Raw genomic sequence first — 20,400 nt, 5'->3', positions numbered from 1 at the left:
GTCAGGAGAGAGGGGCGGGGCCCCAGAGGAGGGGGCCCCGCCCTCTTTGGCCGGGCGTCCCTACGGCGCCTGCGCGCTCCCGCCCGTCCACCATCTTGGAATTGGGAGGAAGAGGGAGAGGGAGACCGGGACGAGACCTGGGTTGTGGTGCGGCGAGAAGCTGAGACAGAGGAGAGGGCGGGAGAGGGGCGGGGCCCCAGAGGAGGGGGCCCCGCCCTCTTTGGCCGGGCGTCCCTACGGCGCCTGCGCGCTCCCGCCCGGTCTCCATCTTGGAATTGGGAGGAAGAGGGAGAGGGAGACCGGGACGAGACCTGGGTTGTGGTGCGGCGAGAAGCTGAGACAGAAGAGGAGAGGGCGAGAGGGTGCCGGGACTGCCCTTAGCTACCGTCTCTCAGCTACCCCCAGGAGAGAGAAGGAGAAGGGGAGGAGGCCGGGGCGGGAGTGGGGCTGTCACCCTCCGACCCTGACGTGAGAGGGGCCATTTGGCCGGACGTCCTAGGGGTGGGCGCCCTGTCGGCGGCCGGAGACCTGGGGCTCTGGTGCTTCAGTCCTGAATTTCCGGGCTTGACCCCTCGTTTCTCCAGTCTCCGGGTATTTGCCCCACAGATTGCAGATATCCGCGACTTGGGTCCCAGCCTCTCTAAACCTGGGTCCTTATTTTACCGGGGTTCAGGGCCCTGCGGGCAGCAGTATCCGGGGTTTACTCCCCGCGCGTTCGAATCCCAGATCAGCTCCCCCCGTTCGGCTCTCTGGGGCTCAGACCCCACAGCCAGAAACCCGGGACTCGGCAGCTGTCGCCCTCGAGGAGGAGGACTGGACCGCGAGGTCAGACCAGGCTGTCACCCCTTCCCCTCCCGGGGAGGCTTCCCGGGCCCGCCCCTCGGGGAGGGAGAAAGCCGAGGAGGAGGTGGCGAGGGGAGAGGTCTCCTTGCCCCTCGCCCAGCTTGGCCGAGCCGCTGGAGGACCCCAGGAGGAGTCGGAAGCGCTGGGGCACCATAGTGACCCCTACCAGGTGAGACCCGGGGTGCAGGGACGCGGGTCCCTGTGTCTGGTATGGAGAAGAAAGGGTGCTCCTTTCTCAGCCGCCGAGGCCCTCGCCTCGGGAGGGGGAAGCCCCTCGAGGCAGTGGTCAGCCTCTGACGAGCCTTGCCTTCTGCTGCCGCCGCTTCCCCTTTCTCGTCCCTTCATTATGTCTGTCTGATGGGGGCCTCAGGTGACGGGGTCTCTGCTGTCACCGGCGTCACGCCCTGGGGGTGTGAGCTCATCGGATGGGTTTGCCCCCTTCTGATCCTCCCCGTTAGCTGTGCCCCTCACAGTCACCTCCTCTGCGTTATTGTAGCCTGTTAACTGGCTGGTCTGGGGTGTTGGTCCCCACGTCTCTGAGCCCCATGGTCGGTCTGCTGCTCCGTGTTTTAGGCATGGCCTGGTTGGGTCTCTTGTCCTTTCAAGGAAGTGTGTGTGTGTGTGTGTGTGTGTGTGTGTGTGTGCATTTGTGCATTTGTGTTTGGCGGTGCCTGGCAGTATTTCCCCCAGCTATGTCGTATGAATCTCATACAGTTGTCAGCGATCTATCGTTTACAAAGTGTTGTACACCCATTTTCTCACGTGACCCCCTCCCCCTTCACCCCTTTTTAAAAGTATATGTTTTCATTGATTTTTGGAGAGAAAGGGTGAGGGAGAAAAACACCGATGTGAGAGCAAAGCACGTGAGAGGGAAGCATCTACCTATATAGGCTGCCTCCTGTATGCCCCCCACTGGGTCTTGAGCCCACAACCGGGGGCACGTGCCCTGACCAGGAATTGAACTGGCAACCTTTCGTTTCCACACGGGCCGGGGCCCCCTTTGTCCTTTTATTGCGATCTCCCCATTTTACAGTTGAGAATGTTAAGGCCCGGAGAGGTTGCCCAAGGTCACTCAGTGGCAGAATCAGGATTTGAGTTGTGGTAAGATTTAAGAATGGGAGGAAGAAGAGCTTCCTTGTTTGGGAGGGCTGTACTCAGGAGCTTTTCCAGATGGGAGGGAGGCTCGGGCGCCTACCTCTGCCTCATGATTTTTCTCTGCACTCTGACCTTCATCTTTACTGTGATCCCAGCCTTTGGCCCGGGTTCCTGAGAGCGCCCTCTCTTCTGACAAATGGTGTCTCTTCATAGTCAAAGCCAAGCGGCTGGGGCGGGATGTCCCCAAAGTATTAAAACCTTGTGGTGACCCTGGAGGCATGGAAGGAAAAATCCATATGCCAAATGTCCGAGTAGTGTTCCTAAGTATGGGATCTCGTTAAAAATGTCACAACAGCCCTCTGCTATCATTCATTTTCCTGAAAAGACCAACTCTAAGGAACTTACCAAAGCCCTGTTGCTGTATATTGAGGATGAATGTACTCCTGGTAGTGTAGGGATAGACAGTCTTGGATTTCCTCGTCTGCAGAATGGAGCTAACATTGTCCATTTTAGAAGGTGATTATGATGGAGCACAGATCTTGGTCATCGTTCAAACGTCCGATGTTATTTGAGGAAGAGGCCCCATGTCCTGTGGCCTAGGGTTCTGTGTTGGCATTCTTGGTTGAGAGCTGGTAAAGAGGTCAAGAAGATTCCCTTGGCAAGTTGTGAGCTCCTGCCTTTGTGTGTGGTTGTGTGGTTGGGGTGAGGGGTGCTTGGCAGGAGAATGGAGAAAGGGCCTGCTTTGAGCAGCCTGGGAGCTGCTGAGGGCAATCAATCTCCCAGGCTATTCTGAGCCCTCTGCACCCTGGGGGCCACTAGAGTGAGCTGGGCTTGTTTCTTGCCCACCAGCTTCCAGTTGAGCTGAGGAGACAAAATTAACAACACAATAGGAAACAATGCATGACAATATAATTACATGCTAGATTGGTAGGCTCTTTAAGGAGCTAGAACTGCCCTGGAGTCCAGCTCTTCTGAAGGCTCCTTTGTGCCTGAATTCCAACAAGTGCTTAGTCAGGAGTTTGGCCTGGAATCCCCTTGTGGGTGTGGGTGTGTGTCTGGGGGCGGGGCGGGGGGGGGGTCTTGGCTTTGATGCTGGAGTTTCTCTGGATGTTTGGCTGGATGCTCTAGCAGTTCTCCCTCAGCACCGAGTGATCAAGGAAAGCTTCCTGTAGGAGGCGGCTGAGCTTGTAGTGAGTTGCTTAGAGAGGAATGAGCACACAGGCCTGACTGGAGAGGAGAAGGTCCTGTTCTCTGACCTTGGAGAAGTCCTCTTTCCTTTCTATGCCTCAGTGGCCTCATCTGTGAAATGGTGATCATGATCCTGCCCTGCTTATTTCACGGTGCTGTTTTGAAAGCACAGTGGTAGAAGACCAGTTTTGGGAAAGTCATTTAACCTTCCTGAGCCTGTTTCCTCATCTGCAAAATAAGGGTACCAGTAACAACCTCATAAGGTTATGTGTGGTGAGGATTGAATGAGAGGTAATGCATGTAAGGTGTTGCTACACATGCTCAATAAACGTTATTTGTACACCGTAAATGCCCTGTATCTGTGTGTGATGCCTATGCAATTGGGCTGGACAGAAAAGGTAGCCCAGATCACAGAGCCATTTCTCTCCCTGTCCTTCCTACTTTAGATCTCCCTGCCACAGTGTCCCTAGCCCTTTTTGAGAATGAGTCTTCTGGCCCCTCTGGGCCAGTACCCACTTCTAACAATGGCCGGATTTCCACTGCCTCCGGCCTGGCCATTTCCTGCTCTCTTCAGAGTGTGAGAGGTTGAGGGAGGAGGGGGCCTCAAAGCTAAGAGGAATGGGAAGGTGCCTGGAAATTTGGATTGTGGGACTTGTGGGACAGGACACTTGGGGATTTGGGGATCTGGCTGGGAGGCAGAATCTTTTATTCTTGAAGGAGGAAGTAGGGGTTATAGGGAAATGGAGCTTGTTGAGGTCTGAGGAGGGTGGTAAGAATGCTTAGCTCCCACTCTTCCTAGCTGTTTTAGGGACTCTGGCCCTGTGGCCCATTCTTTGATTCCCAGGGCAAGTTCTTTTTTTCTTTTCTTTTTTCTTTTTTTGAGCTTTAATGTTCCTAATCTCCCCATACCCTTCCTCAGCAGTGCCTCCCCCTCATCAGGGAACTGGGAAGGAGAAGGCAGAAACTTGAGGGGCCCCTTCCTCTCTCTCTGAGAGCCCATCCTTGGCCCCATTTCCATTCTCCAGGTCAGGCCCCACTCTCAGGGCCCTCAGGGGCCACCATGCCAGCTGGGAGCCGGGCTGGGAGCCTGAAGGACCCTGATGTGGCTGAGCTCTTTTTCAAGGATGACCCCGAAAAGCTCTTCTCTGACCTTCGGGAAATTGGCCATGGCAGCTTTGGAGCTGTGTACTTTGTGAGTTGGGGCTTGGGAGGGTAGGGCAGGGATGGGGGCTGCGTTCTCCCCGCTGTAGACCTCCAAGTAGCTCTCTATACTACACCACGCCCTCTCCTGCTGTGCCAGCAAGTCTTCTCGCTGCCCAGTTCTCACTGGGTGCCTTCACCACCTTCTGGTCTGGTCCTCTAGGCCCGGGATGTCCGGAATAATGAGGTGGTGGCCATCAAGAAGATGTCCTACAGTGGGAAGCAGTCTAATGAGGTGGGTCAGACTTAACAAGAACGGGTTGGGGGTAGGAGACTCCTGTCTCAAGATGCAGACTGAGTAAGTCTCTGCTCCCCCTGACGCCTCCCAGAAGTGGCAGGACATCATCAAGGAGGTTCGGTTCCTACAGAAGCTCCGGCATCCCAATACCATTCAGTACCGGGGCTGTTACCTGAGGGAACACACAGCTTGGGTGAGCTGGCCCCCTGTCTCTGGCCTGATCTTTGCCCCCTCTCAGGCCCATCCTTATCTTGGTCTAGTCTCTTAGGTGGGCCCTGTTTGGACTGCTGGTGTGGGAATCTTGGGAAGGAGTGAGTCTCTCCCAACCTTTTTATTTCTCAGACAAAGCCATGAGCAGCAGTGTCTGCCCAGAAGGAGAGGCTGGTTTGAAGGGTGACATAGACTAGTAGCAGTTGGAACAAGGGCACATGGGTTGGAAGAGCTGGAATGGAGATTGGAGCTTTGAAGGGATTCAGGTGGGAGAGGCTCTGACTCTAGGGACTCTTCCACCACCCCCTCATTTTCTCAGTTGTCCTTCCTCCCTGTCATTACCCTCGGGGCATTGCCTGAGTGGAGGATAGAGCAAGGAAGCTCTCTATTTTGGATCTCTGCCCAAGAGAGATGGGCCAGGGGTGGCCAGTTCTGCTGATCTCTGACCCTTGACCCTTCCTTAGCTGGTGATGGAGTATTGCCTGGGCTCAGCTTCTGACCTTCTAGAAGGTAAGTAACTCTGTCCAACAAGTGGAAGAAGGGAGAAGAGCAGAGAAGCTGTAGGGCAGGGGTCCTCAAACTACGGCCTGCGGGCCACATGCAAATACAAATATTGTATTTGTTCCCGTTTTGTTTTTTTACTTCAAAATAAGATATGTGCAGTGTGCATAGGAATTTGTTCATAGTTTTTTTTTTAAACTATAGTCCGGCCCTCCAACGGTCGGAGGGACAGTGAACTGGCCCCCTGTTTAAAAAGTTTGAGGACCCCTGCTGAAGGGGAAGGGTTAAGGGAAACTTGTTCCAGTCCCACCCTTGGGCTCCCTCAGCTTGATGTTTTTCCCTCACTCCCTAGTGCACAAGAAGCCCCTTCAGGAGGTGGAGATTGCAGCTGTGACCCACGGGGCCCTTCAGGGCCTGGCTTATCTGCATTCCCACAACATGATCCATAGGTACAAGCAGCACTGATGATGGCTGGGAGGGAGGGGGAGTGCTCACTACACCACTCTGCATTTAGCTGGGCTACAAGCCTTCTTGGAACTTGGTGCTATAGCCCCCACCCAGCCTTCCTGAGATGCATGTCTTATTCCTGTGCTTTGCTTCTTTGGCAGGGATGTGAAGGCTGGAAACATCCTGCTATCAGAGCCAGGCTTGGTAAAGCTGGGGGACTTTGGCTCCGCATCCATCATGGCACCTGCCAACTCCTTTGTGGGCACCCCGTACTGGTGAGTGGGAGTGGTGGTGGTTGGAGAGAGCTGCCAGAAAGTTGGGAGCAGGAGTTGGCAGGGTCTGGGCAGGTAATTAGTCTCTTTGGTCTGAACTTCCAGGATGGCTCCGGAGGTGATCCTGGCAATGGATGAAGGGCAGTATGATGGCAAGGTGGATGTCTGGTCATTGGGGATAACGTGCATCGAGCTGGGTAAGGATATCCTCCACTCTGCTCCCTCCATCCTCTTTTCCCTTCATTCCCGTCTCTTTCTCTTTTTATCCCCATACCATACCATCCTTTAAGGTCTGCAGGCTTCTGTTCATTTTGACTCTACCCTTGATCTCCAATACAGGCAGCTGTCAAATTCTGCCAATTTTTTTATTTGTTTATTTTATTTTTGTTAATCCTCACCCAAGGATATTTTCCCCTTGATTTTTATTTTTATTTGTTGTTGTTGTTTTAATTTTTATTATTTTTTTAATCAGAGAGGAAGGGAGAGGGAGAGAGAGATAGAAACATCAATGATGAGAGAATTATTGATCGGCTACCCTGCACGCCCCCCACTGGGGATTGAGCCTGCAACCTGGGCATGTGCCCTTGACCGACATCGAACCTGGGACCTTTCAGTCCGCAGGCCGATGCTCTATCCACTGAGCCAAACCAGCTAGCACTCCATTGATTTTTAGAGAGTGGAAGGGAGAGAGAGACAGAGAGAAACATTGATGTGAGAGAGACACATCGATTGGTTGCCTCCTGCATGCACCCCAACCTGGGCCAGGGAACCTACAACCGCTGTACATGCCCTTGACCGGAATAGAATCTTGGACCCTTCAGTCCGCAGGCTGATGCTCTATTCACTGAGCCAAACTGGCTCATGCAAATTCTGCCAGTTTTTATACCTAAAGATTTCATAGCATTCATCTCTTCTGTCTAATACTCTAGTTCTAAACATTTTTTTTTAGCGCAGACTGTGTACCATGTATGTGCTAGTAGGTTTTGGGAGTATAGTAGTGAATAAGGCTCCTGCCTTCATGGAATTTATATTCAAGTTGGGGAAACAGGCATGTTTTCTTTCAATGTAATAAGAGCTGAATGGGGGAGTTAAAGGAATAGTACAACTCTAAAACAAGGGATATGACCTAGTTCAGAGGCTGAGGAAGGTCTCCTTGTAGCAGAGATATCTAAATAGAACCACAAGGCAAATAGTAGTTAGCTGTTTGAAGACTGTAGGGAAGAGCATTCAGACAGGTAAGAGCAGGCATGGGGAGCTGAAACTAGTTTCAGTTATTTGGAATAATGCAGTAAAGAGCAGTGAGTGGTACGGACAGAGTTAGGCTCCAGTGAGTTCATAATGCCTTGAAGCCATGTCAAGGTTCTCATATTTGTCAGCCTGCACTATTGAAACAACTATTTAATGAGATAATGTTTGTAAGACCTCCAACAGGGTGCCAAACATAGACTAGTTGTCCCAAGAAAGAGATGCTGTTGCCCTAGCAGGTTTGGCTCGGTGGATAGAGCGTTGGCCTGTGGACTGAAGGGTCGTGGCTTCGATTCCAGTCAAGGGCACGTACCTGGGTTGCAGGCTCAATCCCTGGCTCTGGTAGGGGCCCATGTGGGAGGCAACCAATGAATATATCTCTCTCATATTGATGTTTTTCTCTCTCTGTCTCTCCCCTCCCTTCCACTCTCTAAAAATCAATGGAAAAATATCCTCAGGTGAGGATTAACAAACAAGAAAGATGCTGTTAGTTACTCTTATAAGCAACTTCCTGCAGTAATCTTTCCTACTGCCAGTCTCTCCTATGTCACAGACATCTGCTTAAGCTCTGTTATTTCACTCCCTTCCTCAGAGCCAGCAGTGGCTCTCTGTTGCTTTCAAGACTGAAGTCATATCCATCTTTTCTTACACCAAGCTAAAGACTGCTTCCTAAAGCCTGGCTTTCCTCTTCAGGAGCTCCATCCCTGTGTGCCATGAACTTTTCCACTTTCTTGCCTTGATTTCTTTTGTGTCCACTGCCCAAGGGCAGAAATTCGTACATGGCCATCTCTGCATGTCTACATTTACCATTTGAGGCCTCAACCAGACAGGTTATGCAAAGATGTGAAGCAGGCCAAGAATAAGAAAAATCTAGAGCTGTCCATTTTATTCCTAGTTTTGATAAAGACATAGGTACAGAGAAATATTTCTCTACGATTAAAAAAAAAATCACAAAAAAACACATCAATCTTGATGATAAATGGCAACTGATACTCAGTCAGGATCAGAGAAGCAAACTGGAAGTTTGGCAAACTGGAGATTGCTATTGCTTATCTCCAGCCCATTGTTATGCAGGAATTTAGGCTCTAATTCACCAGATCTAAGTTTTTAAGATAAACTGGAGAGTTAGATTATTATTATTTGTTATGTGGAATTTAATTTAAAAATCACTGTGTGGGCCAAAAACATAAACAACATAAAACATTTGACTGAGCTACTTGGGGCTCCTGGCTTGCAATTTCTCATCTAAGGTCTAGCTCCAATATCCCTTTTTCCAAAAGACCTTCCCTGAATTCCCTGCAAATGTACCAGCGGGAAGGCCCACCACACACCCAGCTTCCCAGCCATTTACCCGTCTCCCTCTTGTGCCAGCTAACAGTTTGAACTTGATATTATTTGTCCAGCCCTATTTAATCTTTCTGTCAGACTGGAAGTTCGTTGAGGACAGGACCTATTTCTTGTTTTTCTTTGCCTTCCCCATAATACTTAGCAAGCTTTTTGCTCTCATTTGGCACCTAATAAATACTAATTTGGCTGATAACTGAATGTGCTTTCTTCTGCCTTCTTTGGTGCTTTTGCATGTGTTATTTTATTTGATCTCTACTTCACCTTGTGCAGGTGAAAGGACGGGTGTTGCATTTTCCAGAGGGAGTGCATTGAGATTATGTGAATTGCTCAGAGTCATGCAGCCAAGAAGTCAGGGAGCTGAAATGTGAAACCCAAATCTTCTGATTTCTGTTCCTTTCTCCTCTACCCACTGCCATCTCTCACTTTCTCCCACTTGACCTTTCTTTGTAGCGGAACGGAAACCACCACTGTTTAACATGAATGCGATGAGTGCCTTATACCACATTGCACAGAATGAGTCCCCTGTGCTCCAGTCAGGACACTGGTAAGGGCTTGGATCCCTGGGCCCAGGGGTTAGGCCATAGGGTAAGGCTGCCTTGACTCATCCCTTCCCCACCCCTCCCTCACCCTCCTGTGACTACTAGGTCTGAGTACTTCCGGAATTTTGTCGACTCTTGTCTTCAGAAAATCCCTCAAGACAGACCAACCTCAGAGGTTCTTCTGAAGGTGAGGACTCACTGGCCTAGGATTCTTCTAGAACTGTAGCTTGTTTGAGGTACAAGAAACCCCTCAATGAAATTAGTGATTCCCACCAAAAACTTCATTTATTAATTCCCACCCCCTCCCTGTTACCCCATGGACTCTGTTGTTAGATTTTGTCTACCAGACTGCTTTTATTAAGTAATAATTTGTTTTCCCATCTTTTATTAATCAAAGATGTATATAATTGCGAGCCAGGACTTCTGGTCAGCATGTGATAACCAGGGTTACTACACTGATCTGATGTAAATCAAGCCAAAAGCCTGTGTAGCCTTGTCATGGGTAAATGTATTATTTCCCTTAGGTGTTTTTTGACTTAACAAAAGTAGAGGGGCCCCTATTCCCTTCACAGATCCATGGGGGCCTAAGGAGCCCTAGTTGGGAACTGACATAGATTGTCTAGTTTGACAGTTGTTTTGTTATTGTGGGATAGCTTATGAGGCCCAGAGAGGCCTCATAACATGTCCATGGACATGCAGCACTTTGATAGAGGACCTGGACTAGAATCCAGATGTGACTGGTCTTGCCTGTCAGCCATGGGTGAAAGAAAAAGAGACTGGGGAGATTGGGTGGTGAAAATTAATGTGGGAGGAAGTGTTGAGACAAGGCCAGCATCCACCCATGCGGACATGGGTCCCAGGGGATTGCCTCAGGCTAGAGGGAATGCCAGCACCCATAGGATATTGAGGGTCGTGGGGTGCTTGGCAGCAAGCCTCAGTGTTCTCTTTCCCCAGCACCGCTTTGTGCTCCGGGAGCGGCCACCCACAGTCATTATGGACCTAATTCAGAGGACCAAGGATGCTGTGCGGGAGCTGGACAACCTGCAGTACCGCAAGATGAAGAAGATACTATTCCAAGAGGCACCCAATGGCCCTGGTGCTGAAGCCCCAGAGGAGGAGGAGGTGACCCAGCTTGCCCTGCCACCCTTTACCACCATGTTGTACTTGCCTCGTAGCAGCTGCTTGGCCCCCTTACCCATCCCTCCTCACACCCACTGTCTCCTTGTGCTACCTCCATGTACACACCCCTTGTTCTTCCCCTTCCCTGCCCAACAGCCTACGCCCTGTCTACAGGAGGCGGAGCCCTACATGCACCGAGCTGGGACGCTGACCAGTCTAGAGAGTAGCCACTCAGTGCCCAGCATGTCCATCAGCGCCTCTAGTCAGAGCAGCTCAGTCAACAGCCTAGCAGATGCTTCAGACAATGAGGAGGAAGAAGAGGAAGAGGAAGAGGAGGAAGAAGAGGAGGAAGGCCCTGAAGCCCGGGAGATGGCCATGATGCAGGAGGGGGAACACACAGTCACCTCCCACAGTTCCATCATCCACCGGCTGCCGGTATGCAGCTCACCCTGAGTAGGCCTGACAGTGGAAAGGCCCAACCCCAGCTCTTCAGCTCAGGCATTGTCTGGGTTCCCTTCTCTCCCGCCCAAGCATGACTGCCTCTTCTCTAAATCTGACTGGGTCTGCAAGGAACTCCCTGTGGGCCCAGTGGCCTCTGAGCCTGGGTATCCTTTCCACCTTCCCTCTAGGGCTCTGACAACCTATATGATGACCCCTACCAGCCAGAGCTGACCCAGGGCCCTCTCCAGCAGCCTGCAGCCCCAGCTCCCACTTCTACCACCTCTTCTGCCCGCCGCCGGGCCTACTGCCGCAACCGGGACCACTTTGCCACCATCCGTACTGCCTCCCTGGTAAGTGCAGCCATTCTCCCTCGGGCCAAAGGGCCCAATCATCTAAGTCCAGAAATGATTTTCTCCTTAGGGCACATGGTTAAGTTCAAATTCTACCCTCACTTATGGTAGCTGTCTCTTGCCTTTTCTTCACTTCAACCTCCAGGGGATTGGCCACATTGGGTATTCCTAGCTTGGCAAACTCTTACTCCATTTTTGTGACTGGGCTTAAATCATGTCTCCTTGGGTGCCTTCCCAGGCCCCTGGCCAATTGGATGCTCCTGAACAGCATTATGACAGATGTGCTGGATTCTGTGTTTGTGGAGGGCTAGGGTGGTGGTCAGGCATCTGCCTCATACCAGTGATTGGCTCTCAGGTTCACATACATGCCTATATTTAACCCGGCTCCTCTGGGAGGGAGCCAGGATGATCCCATTTGAGAGGTGAGGCAGCCATGACTCAGAGGCCTGCTTGCCTGAGGCACTGCCCTAGCATTGTTGATGGTTGTCAAATTCTGTAAGCAGACGTTGGTCCTTTCCTAACATTAAGTCATAGCAGTGTTTTCCCAGTTGACAGTGAAAAGTGGGTAGACATTTAGATTACATTCCTGCTTAGCTGCTAGCACCAACAACCCCTTACTTGGTCTAGTGATCTCTGCATGTGGTTGGTTCTGTTAGGTCAACTCTTCAAATCCAGTGATGCTTGGTTCTTTGTGATACTGGGCAGAGAAATCTGTGACTTCCAGGGTATTGGCCACCTGGACAATGGACCTGAGCTCAAATCTCAGCTGAGGACATCCAGTCCCAGTGTTCTTGTTATACCAACATCTCATGGCCCAGATCCAGTTCTGAACTTGGGCTATAATGATCCTCAGTGTTTGCTGAAGGAGAACGAAGCCAATACTTAGTGGTTCACAGTGTTCTAGACACTAGTACATACTAGTATGTATCAAAGTTAATCTTCACAGCCCTCTATGACGAGGTATTATGGCCCCATTTAATAGACGAGGAAACTGAGGTTTAGCAACCTTAACTTTCATGAGGTCACATGGTTAGTAAGTGGCAGAGCTGGGACAGGGACCCAGGTCTGTATGATTACTCTCTTCTTGTTCTGATTAATCCTCACCCAAGGATATTTTTCCATTGATTTTTAGAGAGAATGGAAGAGAGGGGAAGAGACAGAGAAAAACATTGATATGAGAGAAATACATCAATTGGTTGCCTCCCGCACTCACCCTGAGCAAGGCCAGGGATCGAGCCCGCAACCTAGGTATGCGTCCTTGACCAGATCGAACCTGGGACCCATCATTCCACAGGCTGATGCTCTGTCTCCTGAGCCAAACCGGCCTGGACTGTATGATTACTCTTTTGAACTAATCTGAATTGTCCTACTTTTACACCGGGCCCTGTGCTCAGTACCTTTTATTATCTCATCAACCTGTGAAGTCAGTTATATTGTCATTATCTAGTTGAGGTGGCAGGCTCAGAGAGGTTATGTGTGAGGGAGGTACCAAATGTGCGAATTAAACCCAGGAGTCTAAAACCCATGTTCTTTCTTCATGGAGCATGAAGACTGTGTGTGCTAATAAAATGGGGCCAAGGCTGAGCCCTTCTCATCCTCTCTCCCGCCCCAGGTCAGCCGTCAGATCCAGGAGCATGAGCAGGACTCAGCTCTGAGGGAGCAGCTAAGTGGCTATAAGCGGATGCGACGACAGCACCAGAAACAGCTGCTGGCCCTGGAGTCACGGCTGAGGGGTGAACGTGAGGAGCATAGTGCACGGCTGCAGCGAGAGCTTGAGGCACAGCGGGCTGGCTTCGGGGCTGAGGCAGAAAAGCTGTCACGGCGGCACCAGGCCATCGGTGAGAAGGAGGCACGAGCTGCCCAGGCTGAGGAACGAAAGTTCCAGCAGCACATCCTTGGGCAGCAGAAGAAGGAGCTGGCTGCCCTGCTGGAGGCGCAGAAGCGAACCTACAAACTTCGGAAGGAGCAACTAAAGGAGGTGGGAGAGGCTCCAGCAGTGGATAGGGCCTGGAGGTGAAAGAGGCAGTCCCTGACCCCCCTGCTCTCCCCACTGCCCAGGAGCTTCAGGAGAACCCCAGCACACCCAAGCGGGAGAAGGCTGAGTGGCTTTTGCGGCAGAAGGAGCAGCTACAGCAGTGCCAGGCGGAAGAGGAGGCAGGGCTGCTACGGCGGCAGCGCCAATACTTTGAGTTGCAGTGTCGCCAATATAAGCGCAAAATGCTGCTGGCTCGTCATAGCCTGGACCAAGATCTGCTGCGAGAGGTGGGTCACCCCATTCCCCTCCCGGATCCCAGACATCCTTTTAAAATAAATACATAGCCCTAACTGGTTTGGCTCAGTGGATAGAGTGTCGGCCTGAGGACTGAAAGGTCCCAGGTTCGATTCCAGTCAAGGGCATGTGCCTTGGTTGTGGGCACATCCCCAGTAGGAGGTGTGCAGGAGGCAGCTGATCGATGTTTCTAACTCTCTATCCCTCTCCCTTTCTTTCTGTAAAAAAATCAATAAAAAATATTTTTTTAAAAGTAAATAAATAAATAAAAATTAAAAAATATATATGAAATCTATATATAAATTGATTTCAGAGTGATATATATAATATATATAATATAATCTATATATATATTGATATATTGATTTCAGAGAGGAAGGGAAGGGGAGAGAGAAATAGAAACATCAGTGATGAGAGAATCATTGATTGGCTGCCTCCTGCATCCCCCATACTGGGAATGGAGCCCACAATCCAGGCATGTGCCCTGACAGGGAATCGAACCTCAACCTCCTGGTTCACAGGTCAACGCTCAACCACTGAGCCATGCTGGCCGGGCCCAGACATCCTTTTTCATTTGCCTCACTTGTCTTTTTGCCTCAGCCCACCTTCATGTTATGGTTCTGCTTCTCTTGAACACCCCTTTTGCTTCTCATGCCCACCAGAAAGACCCTGCTAGAGTTCCCTTAATATTCTGTTCCCAGCCCTAGCCGGTTTGGCTCAGTGGATAGAGCGTCGGCCTGCAGACTGAAGGGTCCCGGGTTCGATTCTGGTCAAGGGCATGTAGGAGACAGCTGATCGATGTTTCTAACTCTCAATCCCTCTCCCTCCTCTCTGAAAAAAATCAATAAAAATATATATATATTTAAAAAAAAATTCTGTTCCCAGACCAGCCAGGAGTTTGGCTCCCTTATATCCCTCATCTTCCCACCCTCAGCTCCTTCTGCCAAAGAGTTTTGGGGCTCTCACACCAACAAGGTTTCCTAACTGGACTCTGGGCCCGCCTCTCTTCTGCTCCAGGACTTGAACAAGAAACAAACACAGAAGGACTTGGAGTGTGCATTGCTGCTGCGGCAGCATGAGGCCACACGGGAGCTTGAGCTAAGACAGCTCCAGGCTGTACAGCGCACAAGGGCAGAGCTCACCCGCCTGCAGCACCAGACAGAGCTGGGCAACCAGCTGGAGTACAACAAGCGGCGTGAGCAAGAGTTGCGGCAGAAGCATGCGGCCCAGGTTCGCCAGCAGCCCAAGAGCCTCAAAGTACGTGCAGGCCAGCGTCCCCCGGCCCTCCCGCTCCCCATTCCTGGGGCTCTGGGACCACCCAGCACAGGCACCCCTAGAGAAGAGCATCCCTGCTCATCTGGCCAGGAGGCAGTCTTTGGCCAAAGAATTCTGGGAGAGGAGGAGCAAGCAGTTCCAGAGAGAAGGATTCTGGGAGAGGAAGGGGCCACCTTGGAACCAGAGGAGCAGAGGATTTTGGGGGAAGAATCAGGAACCCCTAGTCCCAGTCCACAAAAAAATAGGTGTTTGGTTGATGAGGAAGTTTGGGGTCTTACTGAGGAGGAGATAGAGGAGCTAAGAGTCCCATCCCTGACACCTCAGGAAAGGAACATTTTGGGCCAGGAGGCGGCTGGGGCATGGAGGTTGTGGGAGAAGGAGTATAGGAGCCTCCTGGATGAGGAATTTGAGTTTGGCTGGGTCCAAGGCCCAGCTCTGACCCCAGTCCCTGAGGAGGAGGAAGAGGAAGAAGAGGAGGAGGGGGCTCCAATTAGGACTCCGAGGGATCCTGGAGATGGCTGTCCCTCACCAGACATCCCCCCTGAACCCCCTCCAACATATCTGAGACCTGGCCCTGCTAGCCAGTTCCCTGGACTCCTGTCCCATGGCCTCCTGGCTGGCCTCTCTTTTGCAGTGGGGTCCTCCTCTGGCCTCCTGCCCCTACTACTTCTGCTGCTGCTCCCACTGCTGGCGGCCCAAGGTGGGGGTGGCTTGCAGGCCTCGCTGCTAGCCCTTGAGGTGGGGCTGGTGGGCCTGGGGGCCTCCTACCTACTTCTTTGTACAGCTCTGCATCTGCCCCCCAGTCTGTTCTTACTCCTTGCCCAGGCCACTGCACTGGGGGCTATCCTGGGTCTGAGCTGGTGCCGAGGCCTTATGGGTGTCCCTCTGGGCCTTGGGGCCGCCTGGCTTCTAGCCTGGCCAAGCCTGGTTCTACCACTGGCAGCTATGGCAGCTGGGGGCAAATGGGTGCGGCAGCAGGGACCTCAGATTCGCCGGGGCATCTCTCGGCTATGGTTACGGGCTCTGCTGCGCCTATCCCCCATGGCCTTTAGGGCCCTACAGGGCTGTGGGGCTGTGGGGGACCGGGGTCTGTTTGCCCTCTACCCCAAGACCAACAAGGATGGCTTCCGCAGTCGACTGCCTGTCCCTGGGCCTCGGCGGAGTAATTCCCGGGCTTCCCGACACCCACTAGCCCTATTGGCAAGGTTTTGGGCCCTGTGTAAGGGCTGGAACTGGCACCTGGCACGGGCCAGCCAGGGTTTGGCCTCCCGCTTACCTCCCTGGGCTATCCACACACTGGCCAGCTGGGGCCTGCTTCGGGTTGAACGGCCCAGCCGTATTCCCCGACTACTACCACGCAGCCAGCGCAGGCTAGGGCCCCCTGCCTCCCACCAACCACCACCAGGGACTCTAGCTGGGCGGAAATCCCGAACCCGTCAGTCCCGGGCCCTGCCTCCCTGGAGGTGACCAACTCTGGCGTTTCATCAGCCCGAATCTAGAGCATTGAGCACTTTATCTCCCACTACTCAGCGAAGATTCTGCAGTCCCAGTCCTCCCTTTCATCCCTCCTTCCTCAGCGTGCTCCCCCCACCCCCAACCCTTGGGCCTCTAGGCAGGCAGCCCCCTCCACTAGAGCTCAGAAGTTACACTTTGTGTTCTCCTGAAGCTCCTCCCCCACCTTAAGTTATTGCTGTTCTCCCGCTGTGTGTGTGCTCATCCTCACCCTCATCGACTCAGGCCTGGGGCCAGGTGTGGTGGTGGGTGGAAAGAGTCATGTGTTTTTTTTTCTCTCTTTGATTTTGTTTTTCTGTCTCCCTTCCAACCTATCCCCTTTCCCCCATCAAAAAAAGAAAAAGACAAACACAAATAAAATATCTAAGCGGAACTATACCTTTGGCCCAGGCTGCCTCTGTCTGCTTTGTCCTGCCGCCTAGCCTCCCTGGTATGCCCCAATCCAGACCCTTGGCCCCCAGTCCCATGACCTCTTCACCTCCATCTACGTTATCTCAACCCCTTTCATTCCTCAGCCTCATCCTCTCTGCCGTCATAACTTTATTACATCATGACCACCACCAGCTTGGTGGTCTGGACCTCTTTGAGCTTTGACATATCTTATGCCCACAGTTCCCATTTGTGGGTTCCTTAAGAGAGTCCTTAGGTTCTGGTCCTTTTGTCCTCAGCCCCTGCTTTGTCTCCCAACCTGTTCCCTTTCTGGGAGCTGAATTTCTCTCCTGGCATCAGGCATTATTCTAGAGGGCTGGGGGATGGAACTGGGAACCCTGAATAGTAGGGGATGATGAGTTTGGGGGCCAAGCAAGAGAGTATGGGGGCTGTGGAAATGGGATTGGTTGTGGGCTTGGAATGGGAGCTGAGTGTGTAAGGGGCTGTCTGGAATGTGGAAATCTGGCCAGGGTGGCAGCTGTCGGCCCATTGAACTTGTCAGGCCCTTTCTGGCCACTTCTTTGCCCCTTTGCCTTATGTGGCCTGAGATGGGGCCACTTCTTCTTATCCATTTCTCAGCTCGGTGGATGTCCTTCACCCTTCCCACCCAGAGGTACTGAACCTGGGCCTTCCTCTGTCTTTAGCTGTGTTGCTCTCTTCCATGGGTGTGTTGTGTGATTTGGTTTTCTCACTCTTCTTGTACACATTCCGTATCTGCTCACATGCTTCTATCTCTAGGTCATGTTTTCTGTGCATGGTCAAAGCTTCTTGTATGCCCTCAGTACTCTAAAGATTCCAGTTCCCTGTCCATGAACTCTCCTGCTGTTTCTTGTGTTTTCCACCCAACTCTGTGAACATGCTCTCGGAACCTTGTTTTCTTTGCATCTCTTGCCCATTGAGAATCTTCCTGATCTCTCTCAACACAATCCCATCTCTCCATGTCTGTCTGTATACAGTTCCCCCCGCCCCCTCTGTCTAACATGTTTTCTGTTTCTCTCCCTCTCCCTGTCTCTGTTTCTGTCTCTTCCTCTCTCTCTCTTTTCCCCTTCTCCCCTGATTGTTCCTCCTCCTCCTGTTCCTTCTCCTCCTGTTCTTCCTCTTCCTCCTCTCCCTCTTCCTCTCCCCTGCCCCCATTTCCCCTCGGTCCATCCACTGCATAGTCTAAGGAGCTGCAGATCAAGAAGCAGTTCCAGGAGACGTGTAAGATCCAGACTCGGCAGTACAAGGCTCTGCGGGCACACTTGCTGGAGACTACGCCTAAAGCTCAGCACAAGAGCCTCCTTAAGCGGCTCAAGGAAGAACAGACCCGAAAGCTGGCAATCCTAGCTGAACAATACGACCAGTCCATCTCAGAGATGCTCAGCTCACAGGCGGTGAGGCCTGGGGTCCAGAGAGGGAGCATGGCGGAGATTGGCCTCTATTTCCCACTGGGTTATGGGCCATGAAAGCAGGGGAGGGGGTGGATAGAGAAGGCGCTTTTTGTTCCTGGAAAACCTCAGATCTCTCCCACTGTTGGTATTCTCTGCAATGGTTTTATTCTCTCGCTTGAGTATTTTCTTAAGGTCTTGACAAAGCCAGCCTGCCTATTCTACCAAGAACCACCAAGGAAAGTGTGGCTGTAATTTTTCCTTGAGCCTGAGTTAGTTTAATGTGTGAATAGAAAATCAAAATGTTTGTAGCCCTCAGGCCAATTTCCTGACTTATGGAGGATTTTGAAGGTTGCTGTTCTAAAAGTGATCACACATAAGTAACATGGAATGGGTCACTTAAATATACACATGGTGTAAAAAGTAACACTATTCATTGCCATTTTTTCACCCAATCCCACTTCTCAGAATTATTGTTAATAATTCATTGTACTAGATTATTTCCTGTGCATATTGAAGTTACATAAAATTTTTAAACAAGAATGAATCATACTTTACATACTATTCTTTAACTTTTTTCCACCTAATATTTCTTGGATCTCTTCCCATGTCAGTACACATATCTCATTTTTTTTTAACAGCATAGAATTATCCATGGTATGAATATACCATAATTTATTTAACCCATCCCTTATTGGTGGACATTTAGGTTGTTTCCAGTATATTGCTATTACAACGCTTCAGTGAACACCTTCGAGCACATGTGCAAGTATACCTTGGGGATAAATTCCTGGAAGTGTAATTGCTGTGTCACAGGGTATGACGACCTTTCATTTTGGTAGATGTTGACACTGGCTGCTTCTTGAAACCTTAGGGCCCAGGCCTACCTGGGGCAGGGGAGGATTGTGGGGGTCGGGGAGGAGGCCCCTAAAATTAGTTCTTCCTATTTTCCAGCTGCGGCTTGATGAGACCCAAGAGGCAGAGTTCCAAGCCCTTCGGCAGCAGCTTCAACAGGAGCTGGAGCTACTCAATGCTTATCAGAGTAAGATCAAGATTCGCACGGAGAGTCAACACGAGAGGGAGTTGCGAGAGCTGGAACAGAGAGTAGCTCTGAGGCGGGCACTGCTAGAGCAGCGGGTAAGGGGGCTTGGCCTCCGGGATGGGGTGGGCAGTCCCCTCTAACCCTCACTGGACTCTCTAATCTCTTCTGGGTGTTCCAGGTGGAAGAGGAGCTGCTGGCCCTGCAAACAGGGCGTTCTGAACGAATCCGGAGTTTGCTCGAGCGGCAGGCCCGTGAGATCGAGGCTTTCGATGCTGAGAGCATGAGGCTGGGTTTCTCCAGTATGGCTCTGGGGGGCATTCCAGCCGAGGCTGCTGCCCAGGGCTATCCCGCTCCTCCCCCTGCCCCTGCCTGGCCCTCCCGCCCTGTTCCCCGTTCAGGAGCACACTGGAGCCATGGCCCTCCTCCACCTGGCATGCCCCCCCCAGCTTGGCGTCAGCCCTCTCTGCTGGCTCCCCCAGGTCCCCCAAACTGGCTGGGGCCCCCAGCACAGAGTGGGACACCCCGTGGTGGAGCCCTGCTACTGCTAAGAAACAGCCCCCAGCCCCTGCGACGGGCAGCCTCGGGGGGCAGTGGCAGTGACAATGTGGGCCCACCTGCAGCCGCAGTGCCTGGGCCTCTGAGCCGCAGCACCAGTGTCGCTTCCCACATCCTCAATGGCTCCTCCCACTTCTATTCCTGAAGTGCAAGGTGGATAAGCAGATGGAGGGGCAGGGGCAGGGTTGGGTGGAGCCTGATTCTGGAGGGCTTATAAGCTTGAGGCCCACCCAAGGGTGGGGGACAGGATGTTAGTTCCAGCTCCCCTCAAACCTCATCTCATGAGCTTCTTGGGCTGGCCAGTGGCCCAGGGTCAGCTTGGGCATAGGTTCCTCAAGGCTGACTAGGAGCCCCTGCCTCCCCACCATGGTGCCAGGGTCTCTCTCCACCACCGCCTTGGAAAAGGAGGGAGATGTTTGTGTCAAATATTCATCTAGTCCCCTGGGGGAGGGGAAGGGTGGGTCTAGATATATTCAGAGAACTATACTACTCCCTGCATTGGGGCCATGGATTGGGGACGCCAGGCCCCCGCAGACCTGGGATGTGACAGAGCAAGTCTGGGGGTCGGGTGGGGAGTACGGGAGGAAAGGGCCTTCTTAGGAAGAAGGATAAGGATGGGGTCTTGGGGTCAGGATGCCTGGGTCTCTCCATTCCCCTGTTGCCGTCTGAAGTCCTGTGCCGTCTTGTCTTTTTTTTTTTTTTTTTAATTGAGATCAGAGCTGGGGCAGGGGAACAAGGGAAGGACCTTGGAAGGGGCTGCTCCCAGGTCTGGGGGCAGTCATGGCAGCCCCTCCCAGCTACGGGGCTGGCACAGAGCCCCATGGCAAGCTTTTAATAAACTGTTGGTTATTCTAACAGACCCCAGGACTCATGCTTTCGAAGCTGTGTATTAAGGACTGTTCAGTGGCAGGTGATA

At 52.0% G+C, this 20,400-nt stretch overlaps 1 protein-coding gene across 5 annotated transcripts; it reads left to right on the top strand.

Moving 5' to 3' along the window:
* The first annotated feature begins 249 nt into the window (after nt 1–249).
* On the top strand, nt 250–20,343 carry TAOK2 (TAO kinase 2). 5 transcript variants are annotated; one of them, XM_005881991.2, is made up of 19 exons: nt 253–1,012; nt 4,152–4,318; nt 4,490–4,561; nt 4,656–4,757; nt 5,239–5,284; nt 5,628–5,724; nt 5,884–5,997; nt 6,100–6,191; nt 9,037–9,130; nt 9,231–9,312; nt 10,080–10,247; nt 10,419–10,679; nt 10,874–11,035; nt 12,648–13,013; nt 13,094–13,297; nt 14,322–14,561; nt 17,681–17,893; nt 18,842–19,024; nt 19,108–20,343. In XM_005881991.2, the coding sequence occupies exons 2-19, from the start codon at nt 4,187–4,189 to the stop codon at nt 19,627–19,629; spliced, it is 3,150 nt and encodes a 1,049-aa protein (XP_005882053.1). In that variant the 5' UTR covers nt 253–1,012; nt 4,152–4,186; the 3' UTR covers nt 19,630–20,343. The 5 variants fall into 5 exon arrangements, with proteins under 5 accessions (XP_005882051.1, XP_014385304.1, XP_005882053.1 ...); XM_005881990.2 differs by having other exon boundaries at nt 10,401–10,679; XM_014529819.1 differs by lacking the exon at nt 19,108–20,343 and adding an exon at nt 18,597–18,704 and having other exon boundaries at nt 10,401–10,679; nt 18,842–18,933.
* The last annotated feature ends 57 nt before the right edge of the window (nt 20,344–20,400 follow it).

Source organism: Myotis brandtii, unplaced genomic scaffold (genome assembly GCF_000412655.1).
Source record: "Myotis brandtii unplaced genomic scaffold, ASM41265v1 scaffold698, whole genome shotgun sequence".
NCBI classification, from domain to species: Eukaryota; Metazoa; Chordata; class Mammalia; order Chiroptera; family Vespertilionidae; genus Myotis; species Myotis brandtii.
The sequence above is the reverse complement of the archived record's forward strand: the minus strand, read 5'-3'. Positions and strand labels throughout refer to the sequence as shown.

What these genes read in the sequence shown, in the direction of transcription:
- TAOK2 (XM_014529818.1), top strand. Translation starts at nt 4,187, where the DNA reads ATGCCAGCTGGGAGCCGGGCTGGGAGCCTGAAGGACCCTGATGTGGCT. An exon ending in CCATCCGTACTGCCTCCCTG is followed by an intron (nt 11,036 to 12,647) that starts GTAAGTGCAGCC and finishes CTCCCGCCCCAG; the next exon opens with GTCAGCCGTCAGATCCAGGA. An exon ending in GGAAGGAGCAACTAAAGGAG is followed by an intron (nt 13,014 to 13,093) that starts GTGGGAGAGGCT and finishes CCCACTGCCCAG; the next exon opens with GAGCTTCAGGAGAACCCCAG.